This window comes from Acomys minous (genome assembly GCF_964271855.1).
Source record: "Acomys minous genome assembly, chromosome: 4".
NCBI classification, from domain to species: Eukaryota; Metazoa; Chordata; class Mammalia; order Rodentia; family Muridae; genus Acomys; species Acomys minous.
In genome coordinates, this window is record NC_140486.1 from 27,458,569 (window position 1) to 27,480,170 (window position 21,602).

A 21,602-nucleotide genomic window follows, 5' to 3' on the forward strand; every position below is an offset into this window, starting at 1 on the left:
GGCTGGGCTTTGAAGACCCTGCCCTTGGGCATTAAGGCTTTGGGGCCTAGGCTCAGATCACCCTAGAGTGCCTGAACCCTTGCTGGCTTGTAGCAGTTGCTTAGGCTTCTGCCTGATCTGTCCAGGCCATGGAGTCCAGGTTCCATCCCACCTAAGAGAGGAGATACTGCTCTCTGGCTGCTGGTGGTTGACTAGAGTCTTGCCTGATTCCTTCAGGCCAGTTCAGTCCCATCTTGAGTGAGCAGGAACTCCTGCTCAGTTGGGTTAGCTGGTTATGTTTCTGTTGTATCTCCTCAGGCTGGTTCAGTGTCTCCCAAGAATGTGGAAGTCCCTGCTGGGCAGTGGAGACTAGCTAGGCCAGGTCAGTTCTAGCTAAATGTGTGGGAACAGTCTGTTGGGGTAGGTAGCTAGATTTCCGCCTCATCCATTCAGACCAAGCTGCTGTGGCTGGGGAGCATGTCCACCATCGCCTGGGCTCCTGTGTGGCCCCTGGGGCTTTCTGTGGACTGGCAAGGGTTGTGGTGGTGGTGGTGGTGGTGTCTGAGGTCAGATCCACCTGTTTAACCCAGGCCAGCCTCTCCACACTCTGATGCTTCACTGCCCACAATTCAGTCCCAGATACTGAGTCTGTGATATACAGCATGGATGCAGCTTACAGGCAGTATGGGTCCAGACTCTGGGAACTGGGCACCCATCTTCTGTGGGCCAGTTGGATGTCCCAAGGCCTGACCCACTTGTGCTCTGTACTGTGTGGACCTCTCTCACCTAGGGCTCTCCTGGTCTTACAGTCTGTAATTCCCAGTCTTGTCCCTCATCTCCATCCTGCAGATCAGATACTGTGCGCATTTGGCACAACCATCTTGGGTCCCTCCAATTAAGAACTCTTGATGATTTTCAAAAATTGCTGGGTGATATTAATGGTCTGTAGCCTACAATTGGCTTGACTACTCAAGATCCTTGCAAGGTGATAAAGACTTAAATAGCTCAAGAAAATTATCAGCTGAAGCCGAAAAGGAATTGGCTGTGGTAGAAAGGAAATTACAAGGTTTATATATAGACTTCCTTGATCTGGAGAAAGCCTGTATTTTGGATATCTTGCCTTCTATTCATTCTCCCACAGGGAAGATTGTATCTTAGAATGGATACACACACACACACACACACACACACACACACACACACACACACACACACTTTAAACCACAGAAACAAAGTAAAAAGTTTAAAAACCTACATAGAAAAGGTTTCTGAATTAATTATAAAGGGAAAAACGAGACTCTGCCAGTTAGCTGGAATAGATGCAGCTGAGATTATGGTACCCTTTACTAATGCTGAGATTGCCTCATTACATGCTGAGATTGTCTCATTATGGGAAGACAATGAATATTGGCAGAGAACTTGCAGTGATTTTTGGGGAGAAATTAACAATAGATACCTGAAAAACAAACAACTTCAATTCACAAAAAGCACTAATTGGATTCTTCCATATATAGTAAGGAGGATTCCAATTTCTGGTGCTTCTACATTTTACACTGATGCCAATAAATCAAAAAGCGCAGGTTATATGTTTGAAAAAATAAGTAAGGTATTTGAGAGTCCTTATGATTCAGTTAAAAAATCAGAATTATATGCAATTCTGAGTTTCAAGAATCTCTCAATATAATAACTGACTCTCAGTATGCTGAAAGAGTTTTGAATATAGAAACTGTTGGCTAACTCAGGATGATTCTGAATTAACTTCACTATTCAGTTACAACAAGTGATCAGAAATAGAAACCATCCATTGTATATAACTCATATAAGATCTCACACATGGGTCTTCCAGGCTCTCTAGCACAAGGTAATGATGAAATTGAATAAACTATTAATAGGAAGTGTGTTAGAAGCTTCAGAGTTTCATAAAAAATACCACGTTAATAGCAAAGGTTTATAAAAAGAAATTTCTATCACTTAGCAATAAGCCAAAGAAATTGTGAGAAAATGTCCAACTTGTTCTTTATATAACCATTCCATTACCTGCAGGAAGTAACCCTAAAGGTAATCTAAGAAATGATATTTGGCAAATGGATATATTTCATTTTACAGAGTTTGGTAAACTGAAGTATATGCACCATAGTACAGACACATATTCAGGATTTCAATGGGCAATGGCTTTAAGTTCTGAAAAGGCTGATTCTGTTATTATACATTTATTAGAAGTCATGACAATTATGGGTATACCTAAAAAATTAAGACTGACAATGATCCATCATACATCTCTAATAAAATGAAGTATATTTTATGTTTTATAATATAAAACATACCACAGGCTTATCACATAATCCTACAGGACAAGCAGTCATTCAAAGATCTAATTGTATTTTTTAAAAGAAATGCTTGTCAAACAAAGAGGGGTATCAAAGTCCTCCAGAGATAGATTACATAATGCATGATTGACTTTGAATTTCTTGAATGCTAATGAAGAAAAACAATGGCTGCAGAGGGACATTGGATTTAAGAAAAATCTGCTGAGTTAGATCAGCGTGTTTATTTCAATGACATCAATGAACAAGAAATGTGTTGTGATGGGGTAGAGGCTTTGTATATGTTCATATCAGAAAGGAGAAATTATGGGATCCATTAAAACTGATAAAAAATAGACACAACAGTGGGAGACCCCTGAAATTTGGCACATATCCTTAATCTTAACACAATGGAGAAAAAGGCTGATCTCTGTTCTAGTTATGACCCCTGCTGATCTAAAGGATGGATACACATCAACCTTGGGCTTATGTACGGAAAATGTCACTGCTCTAAAAAGGCCAGCCAATCTCCTTAAAAGTGGAGCTTCCATTGGGAGAACTGGCACCAAAGGGTAATTGGCCTAAGAGATATATTCTGTTGGTCTATGCAAGGACCAAGATTGGGCGGGCAGACAGACATGCATGCTGCATGCCTCCTATGTCGAAAGCCTTTGTATCTGAATTGAGGTGTCATTGCTCTAGCAGCTGGCTTACCTTGCTAAATGTGAGTGACTTTTGCAGGGGACAGATGGTGGTAACACCAGATGCAAAAATACACAGAGGACTTACAGGTGACAAAGTACACGTCAGCCTAGTTAGGTCCCCAAAACACAAAGGCTACAATTCATATGCTTAAAAGGTCAAGCTTAATGCCTTTTCTTTTGCTTTGGGCAACTGGCTTGTCTCTAAAACAGGATACATTTTCTTGGGAGACAGGTAGCAGCCTGGCCTATACATCAGGTACCATAGAGCCTAGAGAAGGACATTTAGTTTAAAAGGTGGAAGTTTCTGCCCACAATTGAGAGAAGGGGTGAAATGAAAATACCTGCAACAAAAATGAAAGCCTAGGTACAAGATGCCTAGGGTATGCATAAGCTTAATTAAAGCTTAATATATGTTCTTTTGTTCATGGCAACTGGCTTGTCTCTAAAATGAGATACATTTTCTTGGGAGACAGGTAGTGGCCTGGCCTATGCATTAGGCACCATAGAGCCTAGAGAAGAACATTTAGAACTATACAATCTTGTTTTGATTTCAATTAAATAATGATTGTATGGTCTTTGGTAATGATAATATTATACTTCCTCTTTGAAAGAGCTCAAAATAAAACAGACCTGGATGAAAGAAAGGCTGCTAACTTAAGTCAGTCTATATGTACATAAATTCAAACTACGAAACCATCCTTTATTGTTCTGTGCATCCTGAACACCACATGCATTTATAGTTTCATGACTGTATAATGCTTGTGAAAAATTATATATTTTCAGAACAAAAGAACTGGACAGTGATGCTGGATCAGACCCGACGTATTTTATCCTCCAGCATGCTGAGATGCTGACATCCTGCATTCTTCATGTTCCACCCACAAGAGTCAGTTGCTGTTCATCATCAGAACAGAACAGCTCCCAGGACAGCTTCAAAGAAAGTTCCTGATTCCAATTGGCCCAGCATTTTAGACTGTCCCACACAGGACTTTTATTAAGCCTGAATTGCTCAACATTTAGAGACTGGACCACAAATACTATCTCTAGCTTGTTTAACGACTTTCCTATTTTTATTTGGGTCCCTACATAGGTATTTTTCATCCTAAATCAGCCAGAAGAAACCTTAGAAATAGAAAGATGTGCCATTTCCCTTAAGGGGGCTTGAGTAAGGCTTTGGGCTATGGATGTTTGTCTTCATTGGGGGTTGGTTATGTTATTATTGGTCTTATTCAAAGAGAGAAGGAGATTGGACTCAGGGATTTCTCTCTGAAAATATAGAAATATATAGGAAATGATAGGACAAAAGGAAGATTATTGAATCTACTCTTCAGCTTAAGGCCTTATTTGTTACTCACAAGGTTATTTTTAATTCATTGGTATAGAATTTTATATATTGATATAAAATAAGCTTATTTTAAATTCATTGTTATAGAATTCTAATTTAAGATTATTATTCATACACATTATATATATTTCTACCCTAATATGAGGTATTATATGCAGTACAACTCTATTATGATACAAGGTTTATTTTTAATACTTTGAAAATACCTTTGTAGGCTGTTTAGAAAGATTAGTTATACACATTAATTTTTGATTGATCAACTCATGGTTATGTAAAATACTACTTAATTTTATCACAAGAATATACATCCTAGGTTCAATAGATAGATAAGGTAAAATATTTAGATAAAGTCTTCAAAAACCTCAGAGACCTACAGAATATGGCATTTAAGGTTTTTTTTTTTTTAATTGTTTCGAGAATTCTTTGAAAATGAGACAAGTTGACTCCTGGAAACACCCAGCCTGCCTCAAATAAAGTAATGGGCATTGAGGAATCTCCTTATGGAGATGGCTTTAGATGTGGCAAACCAGCCACTAGGCAAAAATGTCCTTGTTTCCTGCCACAGACAGAATTCTGCCTGAAATGTGCAAGCTTGGATGCAGGTGAAGTTGAAGGCCAAACTTTGCCAAGACACAGTAGGCAGGTACTCAATAGTCCCTGTTTCACACATAATGTCTGTCAGATATACTGGAGCAGATGGCTGACGATGATGCTCCAACGTGTTAAAGAGTTCTGAGTGACTGTTCAGGCGGCAAAGTGTTCCTGTCATTTTTTTATTTTGGAAGCTATTAACCTGCATTTCTTGTTTACTCAGGTAATTAGTTTTATTCCTTCTCAAGTCTCTGATGAGGTTGAAGACAGAAAAACACTATAAGTATGTCATGAATATAATGATTGTTTTGCGGATCTTGTGTGTGTGTGTTGTGTATTGGTGTAATAATATAAATATATAGGTAAAAGTTTTGTTTTGCTTGTTATTAGAATATAAAGCGGAATTATGGAGGAATGTCTTGAGTGGACGGAACAACTGTCAATAAAGTGATGTTTAGCCAGTCAGCTGGGCAGAGGGACAAGAAGTGGAAGGCAGGACTTCCTGGAGGGGAGGAGGAGCCGGGAGTTGACAGTTGGGAAGGACAATTGACAGAGGGAGTTGGGGGAGTGAAGTTGTCCAAGGACCATCAAATTGGAAAGTGCTTGAGATGTAGTAGGTTATGAGTACATAGGATTAGATTAGTATATTATTACATTAGTAGCAGTTTAGATTCTGCCCAGCATAGTGCTTACAGATTTGCATTACATTTCAGTCTCTTTGTGTCAGTTATTGGCTTCCTAGGCCATTCAGATACAATTACTGCAACATTCTGGTACTGAAGAAGTAGAGGTAAAACGATCAGGGCTTCAAGGTCTTCCTTGGTACATGGTCAATTAGAGGCTAACCTGGGCTACTTAAGGTAGTGTTGTAAAAGGATAAATATCTAGTCTGGCAAGAAGGCTCAGCAGGTAAATGCACTGGCTGCCAGACCTAAGGACCTGAGTTTGGTTGTTGGGTATTTCATCAGCGCAGATCTCATATTTCTGTCATTCATTCTTCACAAACCTGCCTATAAGGCCCCCCTGGCAGCACAGTGGACCTCACCATCAGTTAGGAAATGGCAAACATTTACTGTCACCCATATCAAGTCAGTTCACAAACTTAATCCCTATTTATACACCCACCCACAACTGATCATTCCTTCTACATTATCTTCTTCAAGACCTCAATTCTGCTCTGGTTGTATCATCAGCATTACTGCATTTTCAGTGTCTGTTCTTGTAACAACATGCACAGACCAAACAACCAGAGTTATTCTATCGCCCCTAAGTCATATCATGTAAAATCAACTCTGAGGGGCAACATAAGGATCCCCATTTCACTCAGGGAACCTTTATTAGGTAACAGTGTGCACACTACATACAACAGAACCTTTGAGTGTTAGTGTTACACCTCTGGGGTCACTGGTGTCTGAATTCCAGCCACCTTGAGGGTCACTGGTGTCTGAATTCCAGACACCTTGTTAACTGGAGTTGTCTCCTCATCTTAGGACTTTGAACTTAGAGGCTGCTACCTTGTCTTGTTGCTGTTCCCCAGGAGCCACATGGCTATTAACTTTACTACCTTTCTTTAGGCTGTGTTTTAGTCAGGAAGAATTCAGGAAAGCACACAAACTGTTCTCATCTCTTCAGTTTTCTATCTCCTTATTTCATTCCTAGCTCCAGGTTTGTGATGCAGAGTCCAGTGTAAAAGCTGTCTGCAAGGTCTTCCCACTGAATATGAACACAGGAGATGAGAAGGCTGTTGTGACACAGCCATCAACAAGGGAGTCCTGCCCACCTCCCTGAAAGCCTCCTGGCTTCCATTCTGAGGATCCCCACTGTCTGGGCATGTTCCTAAATAGCTTGTTAACTACCAGCTCTTTAGAGAAAAGAGATGGTGAGGGTTAGAAGTTAGATCAGAATGCTCCTGCCCACTTACCAGAAAGTCCTGTGTAGGCTGGATTCACTGTAGTTCAGCTGCAGGAACCCCACACTGTGCTCCAGGCTCTTCAGTGAAACCCACTTGGCTTCCTCTGCAGGATTTATATACTCTCTAATTTCTTGTACTCATCACTAGGTATGTGTTGGCCAATCATAGAAGAGCATGGATAAGGTTGTTTTTCAGAATCACATGCATTTCCAAGAAGCAGAAAGTGAAAATAAAGGTATCAGCTATCTTTAATCTTACTAACCCTTCATTTCTTGGCAGGAAAAGCCAGAGAGTCCTAAAACAATGAAGTATGTTCTATGTGAGGATGGGAAGGGAAACATGGAAAAGCAGCTTAGTAACTAGGCTGGAACATAGCACTGAAAGATAATCTTCCTGATCCCTGACTCTACAAATGCATACTGAACTGAAGTCACAAAACCCACTGTCAGGGGTCATGTGCAGATGCCAACCAATGTTAGTCTTACCCAAGACTAACCTGTCTTACTCCACTGGCAACAGTCTTATTTTCTCACAAGATTTGTTCCTTATTTCTTGTCATTCTCACTTCCCCTAAGCTGCTGGTATTTGGTCAGGCTTGGGTTAGACAGATCTTAGACATGCTGTCACAACCACTGTGAGTTTATATGTGGTTGCACCCGGCCATGTCCAGGAGACACTGTTTCCTTGTAGTCAACCACCACCTCTGGCTCTTGTAGTCTTTTCACCTCCTCTTCCACACCACTCTTGAGCCGTTAAGGTAGAAGTATTCATGTTACATCAGTGGCTAGACATTCCCCAGTGTCTTATTCTCTGCATCATGGTCCTTGTGGCCATCTGTATTGACTATCGTCCACTGAAGCATCCCTGGTAATGGTTGAGTGATTCTTTACTCTGTGGGCATAACGATAAATCATAATATTATGATTTTATGAGGTGGCTTAATTTTATGTCCATTTTACAGGAAAATAACAGTACTTCTCAGATAAGCTATATGATCTGTCCAGGCTTCAGTTCTGGGAGAAGTGGATGCGTGGCCAGGAGAGGATCCAAAGACTCTCCTGTCTGCTCCTTTTGTGAACAAGTGTCAATATTGAAGAAACCCATGTAGCCATGTCTGTGAGAGATTAAAAGATAACTAATTAATTCAATATGCATGGGCATTTTGTCTGTCTGTATGCCTATATTTCACTTGTGTGCCTGGTAATCTTAGAGGCAAGAAAAGGGCATTGGATGTCCTGGGACAAGAGTTACAGACAGCTGTGATCTGGGTACTGGAAAGCAAACTTAAGTTCTCTGGAAGAGGAGCCAATGCTCTAAAGTGCTGAGCCACTTTTCCATGCCTTGGTATGTTTCTTGATTGACAATTGATGTGGGAGGCTCAGCCCACTGCCAGTAACAACATGTATAGACAGGTGATCCTGGGAAACATGGAAAGGCCAACAGAACATGAGCCAGGCAGCAGGCCAGTAAGCAGCTTCCTTCATGATTTCTGCTTCAGGCCACTGACAGGGTTGAGTTCCTGCCCTGACTTCCCTCAGTGGTGGACTGTTTTCTGGGATTTGTAAGATGAGATCAATTCTTTCTTCCTCCAGTTTCTTTTGGTCATTGTCTTACTTTCCTATTGCTGTGATAAGACAACAATAAGAAAGACTAGAAGAGAGAATTTATTTGGAACTTACAGTTTACGAGGGTGTTTCCAAGACTGTCGTGTTGGGGAGCATGGCAGCATGGACGAATGGCTGGAGCAGTAGCTGAGAGCTTCCATCTTGAACCACAGCATGAGGCAGAAAGAGCTGAGAGCACTTTGGGGTTTTAAAGCCTACCCCTAGTGACACTCCTTTTCCTCCAACAAGGAAACATCACCCAATTCTTAGCAAATAGTTATACATACTGGGGGTCAATTATTCAAATATATGAGCCTATGTGGAGACATTTACATTTAAACCGCCACAATTACAATGCTTATCTCACAAATGAAGAGAAAACTTGGACACTTACCCACCCTCTGTCTCCAAAGTCCATTTTACCTACATGATCTTTTCAAAGTCCATTTTTACTCACCCTATGTCTTCAAAGTCCATTTTTACCCACATTATCTTTTCAAAGTCATTTAATACTTAATCCTTATATCTGTTGTTTCACTTTCCTCCTTCTCTATTAAGTGCAACTGCAGTAGATTCCACAGTATCCTTAAGTTTACTTTCCAACAGCTTATGAAGTCTAAGGTGCCACCCTTATGATTGGCTGGATGACAATCATATAGTGAGAGTTTCAAACAGCTGTTGTTCTCCCAGCCGATATTCCACTGGGGAATAATATAGAGTTTATACAAGGCACCCAGAGCTCCTGGTCTGAGGAATTATTTTCTGAGGTACACACTCAATAGCACCACAGCCATGTCTCACCTGGATATTGCAAATAATTTAGAGAAATAACATAGATGGTATAAATGAAACCATGTGAAGAAAGTGACACAAGACATAACTGCCAATATGGAGTCATCAAAAACAAAAAAATTCAAGAGTTGTAATGCCTTCAAAGTAATATTGTTCCCACAGCAGTTGCATTTAATGAGATTGAGGTGAATGAAATCTCAGACAAATTTCAAAAGAGTTTCTTCAAATATATTCAAAGACAGACACAGTTGAATGAAAGAAAGAAGACAAGGAATAACATGAAAGAGCGATTTAATAAATAGTTGAAGTAAGAAAGGCTAAATGCTTGAAAAACAAACAAACAAACCAAACCCAAGAAAGTCAAATTATTCTCGGAAGGCCTCAACATTAGAAGAACCTGAGGAGAAGAAAGATTATCAGAACCTAAAGACAAGGTGCATGAACTGGAACAATCCAAGCTCAGATATAAAACAATAAGATACCAGTGGAAATTCCACGTTCTATGGGAGAACCCAAAAAAGACCAGACTCATGGGTTAAAGGCATAGAAGAGGAACATGAATTTTGTTCTAAAAGTGTAGAAAACATTCTCAAAGGAATCATAACACCAAAATTCACTGAGTTAGGAAAAGCAATGCCAGTCCAGAGCCTAAATTGGGGTCCTTTAGGATTACAAACACATAACACCAGAAAGACTTTCTCTCACCACATTTAAAACATGAAATACACAGAGCAAAGGAAGTATGTTGAGAGTGACAAGAAACATCAGGGTTTTGAATCATCAAGAAGTGTCACATCCAGATTACTCAACTGCAGCTTAAGCCAGAAGGGTGGAGAATGATGCATTTCAAGGTTTGAACAGTAACAACTGTCAATCCAGAATAGTATACCTAGCAAAGGTATCTGTCAGGACTGAGGGAGAAAGAACTTTCTTTGAAGAAGATAGACAAATGACAAAAAAGAAAGGAAGTTCTGACTAGCCATGGCAGCTCTATAGAAGATCCTTGAAGGAATTCTATGGCTTGAAGAGAGAAAACTATCCCAGCATGAAGCAGGCCAGAGGAAAGAGTGAGGCATGCTGAATAAAACTAAGAGGGAGAGGGAGAGCACCCAAACACCCAAACCCAACACTGAGAAATCTACCAAATGGCTGGAATCAGTACATGACTTTCAACAGTAACTCAAGTGTTACTGGTCTCAGTTTCCCACTCAAATGACCTGTAGTTTGGATCAAGAAACAGGTTGTTTCCTCTGAGAATCACCTCACCACAAAAGATAGACACTGTCTCAGGGTGACCTATGGAACAAGGTGTCTATGACAATGGACTTAAAAGCAGTTGTACTATTCTAATATTTGAGAAAATAGACTCACATAAAAACTAGTGTGAAAAGACAAGGATGGTTACTTCCACTGATTAAGCAACAACCAGACAAGAAGGCAATGCTATTTTAAACATAGGGTCTGTGAAAACACACAGAGGCACCTTCATTCACTAGTTAGGTTTTGTCAGTTTGACATGACATTGGCATACCTGGGAAGAGGGAAAATCAATTGAGGAATTTACCTCCATCAGGTTGTTCTGTGGGAGTGTCTGGAGGGCATGTTTAGAAATTGCCCATAGGAAAATCTAAAAGAAATAGAAGAATTCCTAGATGCATATGACTTGCCAAAATTAAATCAGGAGTAGATAAACAATTTAAAGAGGTTGGTGACAGGCAGTGAGATGAAACAGTAATTAAAATCTTCCAACTGAGAAAACTCCGAGCCCAGATGGAGTCATTAGTAAAGTCTAGCACACTGTCCAAGAAACTAACACCAATGCTTCTCAAACTTATATAAGATGGGAAAGAAGAGACACTACTGTTCTCTTTCTCTGAAGCTAGTATCACTCTGATACCAATAGCAGATAAACAGACAACAAAAAGAAAATTGAGATCAAGCTCCCTGGATGAACTTAGATTAATACTTTTTCAATAAAATGCTGAATTTGACAAGATATCAAAAAGGTTAACCACCTTGGTCAAGTGGGCTTTATTCCTGAAATACAATTATAACTCAAGAGCATGAACAATCTTTCTATTTTTTAAGTGTATTCTTCAATGTTTTTCTTTGATATACAAGGATAGCTTATTATATGTAAGTCAATAAATGTTACAAATGACATAAGTGTTTTTGTCTTAGTGCTTTTATTTCTGCAAAGAGACACAATGGTCTTGGCAACTCATTATGAAGGAAATCACTTAACTGGGGCTGGCTCATAGGCTAAAGTATTTATTTCCTTTGTTTTCCTGGGTAAAGTTAGCTTCCTTTTGTTGGAGTTTCTTTTCTAGTTTCTTCTGTAGTGATTGATTTGTTGTTACATATTATTTAAACTTGTTTTTTCCTGGAATATCTTGTTTTATCCATGTATAGTGATTGAAAGTTTTGCTGGGTATAGTAGTCTGGGTTGGCATCTGTGGTCTCTTAGTGTCTGCATGACATCTGGCCAGGCCCTTCTTGCCTTCATAGTCTCTGTTGAGAAGTCAGGTGTAATTCTGATATGGTTGCCTTTATATGTGACTTAACCTTTTTCTCTTGCAACTTTTAATATTCTTTCTTTGCTCTGTATATTTAGTGTTTTGATTATTATGTGGTGGGAGGATTTTCTTTTTGTTCTAAGCTATTTGGAATTCTGTAGGCTTCTTGTATATTTATGGGCATTTCTTTCTTTAGGTTGTGGAAGTTTTCTTTTATAATTTTGATGTAACTATTTCTGGGCTTTGGAGCTGGGAGTCTTCTTTCTATTCTATTCCTATTATTCTTAGATTTTATGCCCCAGATTTCTTGGATGTTCTATATCAGAAGCTTTTTAGATTTAACATTTTCTTTGACTGCTGTACCGATTTCTTCAATCCTATCTTCTATCCCTGAGATTCTTTCTTCCATCTCTTTTATTTTGTTGGTAATGCTTGTGTCTGTAGATCCTGTCCTCTTCTCTAGGTTTTTCATTTCTAGGATTGTCTTAGATTGTGTTTTCTTCATTGCTTCTATTTCAATTTTTAGGTCTTAAATACTTTTATTCATTTCCTTCTCTTGTTTGCTTGTAGTTTCTTGTCTTTCACAAATTTCTTTAAATGATTTGTTCACTTCTTTCATCTCTCTGTGTATTCCTGTTCTAGTTTGAGGTAGTTATTTTCCTTCTTTAAGACATTTATCATTTTCATAACTTCAGTATAGAAATCTTTTTCTTGTGTGATATTATCTCCAGGGCTTGTTGTGTTGGTGGGATTGCTGGTTTCTGGTGGTATCAACTGGTTCTGGGAGTTGTTGCTTGTGTTCTTATGCTGACCTCTGACCTCTGACCATTGTGATGTCTCTGGTATTAGCTGGTTTGATGGTTTCTGATGGTCAGACAGTTTGGGGGTAGGTATAGACAATGGAGCGTTGATCCTGCATTCCACTCACTCCTGCTGAGATCACTGTCTCTGTTGGCTCCCTGCTTATGACCCAGGAGACCAGGCACCTCTGTTGAGTTCATTGTCTCTGTTGGCTCCCTAATTGCAAACCAGGTAAGCTGGGGAGCAGGCAGAAAGATATTGGAGCAGAGAGCTGTTAAAGTGGGCATGCTTGCCTCCAGGGGTTGAAGGTCCACTGAGGAACAGATGGGAACAGATGCTGAGACCATTATGTGGAGCTTGGGGAATCTTGTGGAAGAGTTGGGGGGAAGAATTAAGGAAGGCCCATAGGGTTTCACAGAGCCTGAACCACCATCCATAGAGCATGGATGGACTAGCCCTAATTATCCTACACATATTTAGCTAATGGGCAGCTTGTTCTTCAGGTGGGGCCCCTAGGAACTGGAGCTGGGTTGTATCAGAAAGGGACACAGTTGCCTGCTTTTGAAATACTTTGCCTTAGTTGGGCTGCCTCGTTTGGCTTCAGTGGAAGAGGATGCTTTTAGTCCTGATGCATCCTGATGTGTTGGGGGCTAGGAGTGCTCCTTTTTTGAGGAGAAGGGGAGGGGAGAATGGGGACAGAGTGGGAGGGTAAAATGAGAGGAGAGGAGGGAGGCAGGGCTATGATCAGGATACAAAGTGAACAAAGAGAAATAGAAGAGAGAAGATAAAACATTCGCTTGCTCCTCCATTTTAGTTTTTTGTCAGGGTTTCTCCCTGAACTTGATGCCCTCATACTCAGCTATATGGTCTCCCCAGAAAGCTCCAGGGATCTTCCTCTTTCCACACTTCCAGTGCTGCATTTCAGGCAGGAGTCACAGCACTTGGAGTTTTAGGTGGGTTCAGCAGATCCCTACTGATGTTCTCATGCTTTACAGCAAGCACTCAGCTGATGGTGTCATCCTAGCTCTCTTGTGGGTAGAGTTTTATCTGACAAAGTAAACTGGGCATTAAACACCAGCTCTCTCATGTCCAGTTTACTCTGTGATATCTGTCCTTTGTGGTCTTAACGATTTTCTTAGTGACCAAGTGTCCATAGTGGCTCCTATGGGCCAGTGCATCAGAGATCAATTTGCCCTATGTTACCTTGGATTATGTAACCTCTGTCTCAAGGAGGACAGTAGTTGTATTACTCTGCACAGTTCCATTTCCTCAGGCTCATTCCATTTGTCCCCACATCCCGTAGCCCCATGAGGTAGGAGGTGAAAATGTCTTTTACTATTTCTTTAAACATCTGCACTTTTTGAGGGTTCCTTGGTTATCATCGTGTCTGTACTGGGATTTTTTTCAAGGTCACCAGCTGCCTGTTGAATCGTGCATTAAATCATTGGTCCTCAGGGATCTCTTCAATCATGTTGACCCTGTTTTGTTTCTCCTTGTTCTTCAGTCCTTCCCATGGGTCTAAATTTTAAGACCTCAGGAAGAGCTCTTTAGCACAGATCTAATTAATACTACCTTTTCTCTGCATGCTGCCAGATGTGAACTAACAAGACAACACTCTGTTTTACTTCCCTTTCTATGCTTGCCCTGAGGTCAGAGGCTGATGAGCGACAGCATCTGGATGTCCAAAGCTGATGTGTAGACTCTCTCTTTATTGTTCTCAACCTCATCCACTGAGGCAAGTTTTCATGACTTCACCCAGTGCCTGCCAATAAAGCTGTTCTTGCTAGTTAGCAGGTTTAGTCAGCTTGCACTGAGCCTGGCCTCTGATTCAGGGTGTTGGAGTTACCTACATCCTTCCAGCATATCACGTGTTACAGAGATCTGAACTCCAGTGTTCATGCCTGTGCGGCAACCATTTTATCTGTTGAGCCGTGTCTTCAATGATCTCTTCTTGAGAGAATGTGTCAACCTAGGACAGAGCTACACTACAGCTAGGCATGTGTGTTTTAATGTGTGTATGTATGTATGTTGTTGATGTGTGTGAGAGCGTTTATTCTACTACTTTCATGTGTAGAGTCTGGAAGTTGACATCTGTTGTTTCTTTGATCACCCACCAATTTGTTTTTTGAGACAGAGTTTCTCAGTGACTTTTGAACTCATCCATTGTCCAGATTACATTGTCTGTGATTTCTTCTGACCCTATCTTCTCTACTTTCCTGGCATTCCAGGTGCATGCCAGTCCACCCAGATCTCTTCATGGGTGCTGTGTGGCTCAGCTGAAGTCTTCATGTTTGTGCAGCAAACAGTTTATCACTGGGCCATTCCTCAATGTATCAACTACTCATTTTTGTTAATGACTTGCACCTTCAAAGAACTGACAAATTCTTAAAGTGTGACACAGTTTAATGTAATTCATTTCATTTTTGCTTGTCTTTATTAGTTATCCTGAATTGTATTCTTCCTTAAAAAGAATCATGATAGTTTCTTACTTAAAAAATATTATTTACTTTTGTTCTTATATTTATTTATGTTTGTCTCTGTACATATATAAGACTATATACTTCCCACAGTTTGTGTGTAGAGGCCAGAGGGTATCTTGTGGGAGTTTATTTTCAGCTTGTACCATGTGAGTTCTGGGAATTGAATTTAGGTCTTTAGCCTTGGCAGGCAGCATTGGGCCATCTCACCATCTCCACAATACCTTTTTAAATTGAATTTTTAGTATATAAATCCTTTGTATGATAATCAGTGTGGGTCTCACTCCATGGAGGTGGTTTACCACCAGTCAGTGAGGGCAAAGAGAGCAACAGGGATCAGAGGCTCAAGAGTAGGACTAAATGACAGACTTCTGGCATCAGCTTCTGAAAGGCAGCTCAACTTTATTCCAGGGGAATAAAGTAAGAGGATAGGAACTAGGAGGTAGTCTGATAGGTGCACACAGGATGCTTCATGTACATTAGGCAGCATGGTCCTATAATCCGGGCTGGAGGACAATACCTAATTACCATATGGTCAGCATGGGTGGATCATTTGCAGGGAATTATGTCAAAGGTCACATTCAAGATAAGCCAGATGTCCATCTCAGGAAGACATGTTGGACTGCAACTTTCTGCAACAGGGCCCTTCAATAATAAGTGTGATAACATTACATAAAACCAAAAATATAACTTAGAAAATGAAGTGATTGCGAAACAAAGACAGCTATCAGGAATATAGAATTGGTTCTCAGCTGCATACTCAGTGATTGCAGGACCAAGGCCTTACATCACACCAAGCCAATCTTTGTTTTTTTTCTACTGTTTATTAGGTTGTTTTCTTTCTTCTATATAATTCCATTCTTTAAAATAGACCCAGCTTTCCAAGCATTTATTAAGCCAGACAATAGGCAAGCTGTCAGAACAAAAGTGTGTATGATCTGGAACCCAGCCTTAAAGCTCCCATAGAGCCTCTAACTTAGAGGAGAAGGCAGACACAAAGAGTTTCACAACACTATCTGCAAATGGAAATGATTGTGGCTTAATGCTTGTCTTCCTACTGTAAAGTTATAAGGACAACAACTAAGTCTACATGGGCATGGGGGTACCATACCTGTGATCACTTGGGAGGAGGAAGCAGAATTTAAGGTCATCTTCTGGCTGCAAAGGTTGCTTGAGGCTGGCATGGGCTACATAAGACCCTATCTTAAAAAAGGAGAAACAAACAAGGGAGTTTATTCTTGTTACTGTAGTCTTAGCGTCTACCACAGCGTCTAACTTGGAATCCTCCTGCTTTAGCCTCCATAGTTAGCACTTATGGATTTTGTCACACTGTTGCCACTTCACTGACACACTGATGTTCTTGTCGTTCATCAAGGAGGGCAGCTCAGTATTTATTAAATTTATTCTGAGACAACTAACTTCTTAGCTCACAGTGAGGAAGACATAACTTTAAAAAATTACTTTTAAAATCACCCTTTTCCCCTAGAATATTCTTGTATGAATAAAGGCAACACACTCTGTGAGTTTCGCAGTATAGTCTCTGGGTTGTGTGGAATGAAGGACTTTTAAAGAATACCTTCTCCTGAACCTTGTCTAGAGACAACTGCAGATTTGACATTCTTGAAGATGTAATTTTCTGTTCTTTAATACCTTCTCCTATTTTTATTTTAGAGATTTATTGTCTTGTATTAAATTAAAAAAAATGTGTGTTGGTGTATTGCCTGCATGCATGTTAGTGCACCGTGTGCATGGTGTAACTGTAGTTATGGACAGTTGTGAGCTACCATGTGATGTTCTGGGATTTGAATCTGGGTCCTCTGGAGGAGCAGCCAGTGTTTTTCACCGCTGAACCATCTCTCCAGCCCTGGTCAGTGGTAGAACCTTTAGTATGTGGGGTCCAGTGAAGGTGTTTACATAGTCTGTGTATGTCGTTGAAGGGGTTTGTGTGACCCTGACCCTTATACTGCTTTTGTTTCCTGGCTCTGGGGTGAACAGCTTGCTTTGCTACTTGCTGAGCACCACTGTAGTCCAGAACTAGCATGTGAGACCTAAATCAATATATGTGCCCAATTCTATCATCGATACTCTGAAGACATAAGCCAGCCTAAGCCTTGTCTCTTTAGAGGTTGATTGTGCCAGGTACTTGGGTATGGTGAAGGAATCTCAATTTTGCCAGCCCAGGCATTTTGGATAAGGGATACTCAAACTTAAGCTAATTTAAACTAAAAATAAAAATGGTTTGAGATTTTTTTCTTTAAAAAAGATTGCATTAGATTCAATAGCTTGTATTACACTCCTATTATGTTAAATGAATTTATTAGCAACTAAGCTCCCATAGGATAATATTGGGATGATGAGGTTTTAGAAGGTTAATTTTGCTAGCAGAGGTCATGAGGTCATGAGGAGGATACAGTGGCAAAAATGATGCTTTCATAGAAAGATCAAGAGAAAGTGACACATGCATTAAGGAAAGTCATGTGCAGACCTGAGGATGATTGGCTTCCCCAAGGGCCTGACCATAGTGGTGCCTGGATCTTCAATGCTCAGCATGTGGAAATATGAACAAGAGATCTACACCTCATTATCATAGCATTATTAATATTACAGCATTTCCTTCTTCTGTTTCTCTTTCAGCCCTTCCAAGCCAGGGATTGATTATCATATTCCATTTTAAGGGAAACAAAAGGGTTAGGCCAGGGAACAGGAACTGAGATTATCAGCAAACAAAGAGACGCTGCCAGCAATGAACTGGAACATGCCTAAGGAGTACCAGGAATGTAAGTACCAACAGCAGACACTCTTTGTAATCAACACTTTGTTAAGTGTTATTCTATGGCATCACATGTGGATTAAAGCAGTTCTTCATGACCATAACCAAGATAAGTAATGAGAGGAAGGGGTTCTCAGTGTTCTCCATTGGTCCTGGAAGATCAATGAATGTTCTTTATTGTCTCTGGAAGGATTGTGATGAATCCTAGGAACTGATTGGTTAATAGCAAACTTATGATTGGGGGTTCTGGTTTGTTTTGACTTTGTTCTTAAAGTTTTCCTGTTGATAGAATTTATAAGGCATGCTAGTCATTCTGTATCATGGGCTTAACGAGGGTGAGAAGTAATTTCAGGTGTGTGTGTGTGTGTGTGTGTGTGTGTGTGTGTCTGTGTGTGTCTGTGTGTGTCTGTGTGTGTGCGTGTTCAAGCACTCAGGTGTAGCTGAAAAACAGATAAGGAGCTGTTGGGGAATGTAGAGAGTTGAAGAGCGATTGGGGATTGTCAGGCTCTGATTTATTAATACCCATGACCCGTAGGTTTCCATGGTGGCAGCTGATTTGCGTAAAGAAAAGATGTCAGAGCAGGAATTTACCTAATAAATTCCTGATATTAACAATTTGTTCTTTCTTTTTTTTTCCCCAGTAGCAGTGGGCAAGTTAATTTTGAGCTAGTTTTTTGAATATGCCTCTCTAAGGAGAACTTTTGCATCTTCAGTCACTGTCTCGAGGAAATGAAAATGCAAGTAGAAGATTCTCCTAAAGTAAAGACCTGTCCCCAGGACCCCACCACTAGCTGAGGAAAATTTGTCTAAATATTTCAAAAGCTTTTCTTCTAATGTTTCCTCTTCCTCAGTTTCCAATACATAAGGAGATTTAAGTTTTTTTTTCAGTTGCTCAACAGGCACTTGGAAATCCTTAGCCATTAACTCCAGGGATTTGTCATCCACTCCAAAGAGGTCTCGATAGAAGTTCAAAATCATCTTCGGGTTCTCCACATCACTGTCCAAGAGGATGTTATCTACAGGAAACATCTCCAAAAGTCTAAACTTGAAGGCTTCCACCCAGATAAGCTGGTGCAAAGAGCTGTATTTTCTTTGAATGACTGTCTCCGTAATGTTAGGCATGGCAAGAATAAAATTATGACGCTTTAGAACAGGAATATCTCTATTCAGGGTGTCAATCAGGTCTGAAAAATCATATTCAGATAAATTGTGGTTAGAAATTAAAAAAATCGGAGGCACGTCCACTTTATTGTCAGTGAAGGTATTCTCACAGTAGCTTCGGATCTGGCTCAGGATCTGTGCTCTGTCAAAGGTGCGTGGTTTGGATTTCTTTTCATTTTCTAAATCCATGTCCACCTTCGTTCTCACAAAGCAGTAATTCTTTTTCATAAATCTGATTGCCTTGGCAAGGTCTAGTTCAAGTTTTGTAAAACGTGTGGCAGAAACAATAATGAAGAAGTCATATTCTTGGAATTTCACTTTCTCCAGATAATCTCTTGGTGGAAATTTCTGGGTTCCAATACCAGGCAGGTCCCATAGAGTCAAAGTTTTGATTTTGGGGTGTTTGTAAGGAGTTCTCTTCATGGTTGTCTCTACCACCCCTTCTTCAGCTGCACCCTCCTCCTCAGATCCAACCCCTCTCAGGGCATTGATGAAGCTGGACTTCCCTCCTCCAGACTCTCCTGTCACAGCAACATTTATTGGGGCATTGTTAATTTTTTCTAATGCATCTCTAATTACAGAGGTTACCCCCTGAATGTTTCCTTTTTGCAGTAATAACTCAATTGACTGGATGGTTTCCTGAGGAATGATTTTGTTTTCTATCTTAATTTTCTTTAAATATTCAGCAAAGCAGGGTTCCAAATCTGTATTGTCTTTGGGACTAGATGTATCAGAGGAGAACTGGCCATTGGTTGCATTGAGAAAAGGGAGCTGAAAGAAAGAAGGGAGGGTAAGTTGCAAGAGACAGAATGCTTGGTACTGTTTTCCTTTACTATGCTGCAGCTTTAGTTACATTCGGATATTAGCTAATTTCTTTATTTAATGTGTGTGTGTTTTTTAGATTGTCTAGAAGATACAAACCATAGTTCTTTTGGAGCAGCAAACCTCAGTTGATAACTTTTCTCCCTCAGATTGACTGAGGACGTGCCTATGGGATTTTTCTTAATTGATGATTGATATGGGAGCTTCCTGCTAACTGTGGGTTGTACCATGTTTTGGTACATGGTCCTAGAATGTTAAGAAAGCATGACAAAACTATGGGGAGCAAGCCAGTAAGCATCATTCTCCCACTGTTCCTCCCTCGACTGTTGCTTGAGTTTCTGCCCTGACTTCCTTCCATCATGGACTGTGAGCAGAAAGATGGCTTTCTTTACAAAATGCTCTTGGTCTCTGTGTTTACAGGATAAGAAGAGAAACTAGAGCAAATTTCTACTAGTTTTCAATGAAAACCTTATTAATGGAAAAATTTAAACTTAAGTAAAGTAATGAAAGACCACACAAAATCTGGATATGTCCTTCAACTATTATAAAGACATGAACGACTGTGCTTCATGTAGCCTAACTGGAGATTCTATATGAAATCCATTGTCTTTTCCATCTGTGCACACTTTCTTCGCTGTGTGCCTTCAGATGATTGGAAACATAATCAACGTATGCCTCGTTTTTGAAACTGAAACTAAGTAATAATGAATGATAGTTGACATCAGTGCTTAATCAATGGCAAATTGCTAATGATCACATAAATCTTTGTCTGTTTTATTTTTGTTTTCAATAGATGTTAGTATGTTCAGCTATTGTATTTGGTTGAAATACTTTTAAAATTGCCAACATTTGCTTTCCTTCTGCCTTCTTCATGACTTCGAGTCTCCATGAGGAATATAAACTTGCACTAATATAAAAATTCTCTACCCTCAAAGTCCATGTACAACTCCACTTATTCAATACACTATTACCGAGCCCTCAAGTCATCATTGAGATTTACTGTTTTTCTTTTTATGTTTTCTTTTATCAAAATAATCTAACGGGGCACTGCAGATATAGTTGAGCTGGTAGAGCGCTTTCCCAGCATGATTGGGCTTAATGCCCAATATCTCATCAAGTGCATGTCGTTGTGGATGCCTATAATTCTGCAACACAGGAAGCAGAGGTAAGAGGATCAGGACTTCAAGATCATCTTTGGTTCGCAGTGAGTTAGAAGGTAGCATGGGCTACTTGAGACCCTGTCTCAGAAAAGCAAACAAACAAACACAAAATAAGAAGAAGGAGGAAGAGGAGAAGGAGGAGATGCTGGGGAGGAGGAGTAGGAGTGGGAGGGGAAGGAGGAGCAGGAGGAGCAGGATGAGCAGGAGGAGGAAGAAAGAATAAGAAGGAGAAGGAGGACGAGGAGCAGGAGGGGAACAACAAGTCCATTAAGCTTGCTCAGCATATAAATACACTGCTGCCAGACCTAAAGACCTGAGTTTGGGGGATTCAAAGATGGCGCCGACCAATAAGCCACATATCTAATCTACTCCGAGGAGACCAAGGACATAAATGAAGCAACAGATTGCTGGACTTTGAGAACTGTAGGTGAGTGGGGCCCCAAAGGCCACAGACCAAACAGGGGGCCTACCCTCCTGGGACAAGCAACATCCTGGAGGTGCTAAACACACTCCCCAAACTCTGGAACAGAATCCACATGCAAACTGCAGCCTGCATATAAAGAACAGACTCGCTGTTTGGGGAGGGGATTTTCCGAAGTCCCCAGCCAGAGGAGTCTCTGTGAAGAGGGTGAATCTGCCCTAGGATTCTTCTTTCCACACCACCC

General features: G+C 40.3%; 1 protein-coding gene across 1 annotated transcript in view; it reads right to left on the minus strand.

Annotated features, from left to right (window-relative positions):
- LOC311595809 (uncharacterized protein) overlaps positions 1-21,602 on the minus strand; it is a 50,650-nt gene that overhangs the window by 13,093 nt on the left and 15,955 nt on the right. The window contains exons 4-5 of the mRNA XM_084778767.1: positions 18,462-19,726; positions 18,324-18,345 (exon numbers count right to left, since the gene is read on the minus strand). Of these exons, the coding sequence (XP_084634893.1) occupies positions 18,324-18,345; positions 18,462-19,726 (1,287 nt within the window). The remainder of the gene's footprint in view (positions 1-18,323; positions 18,346-18,461; positions 19,727-21,602) is intronic.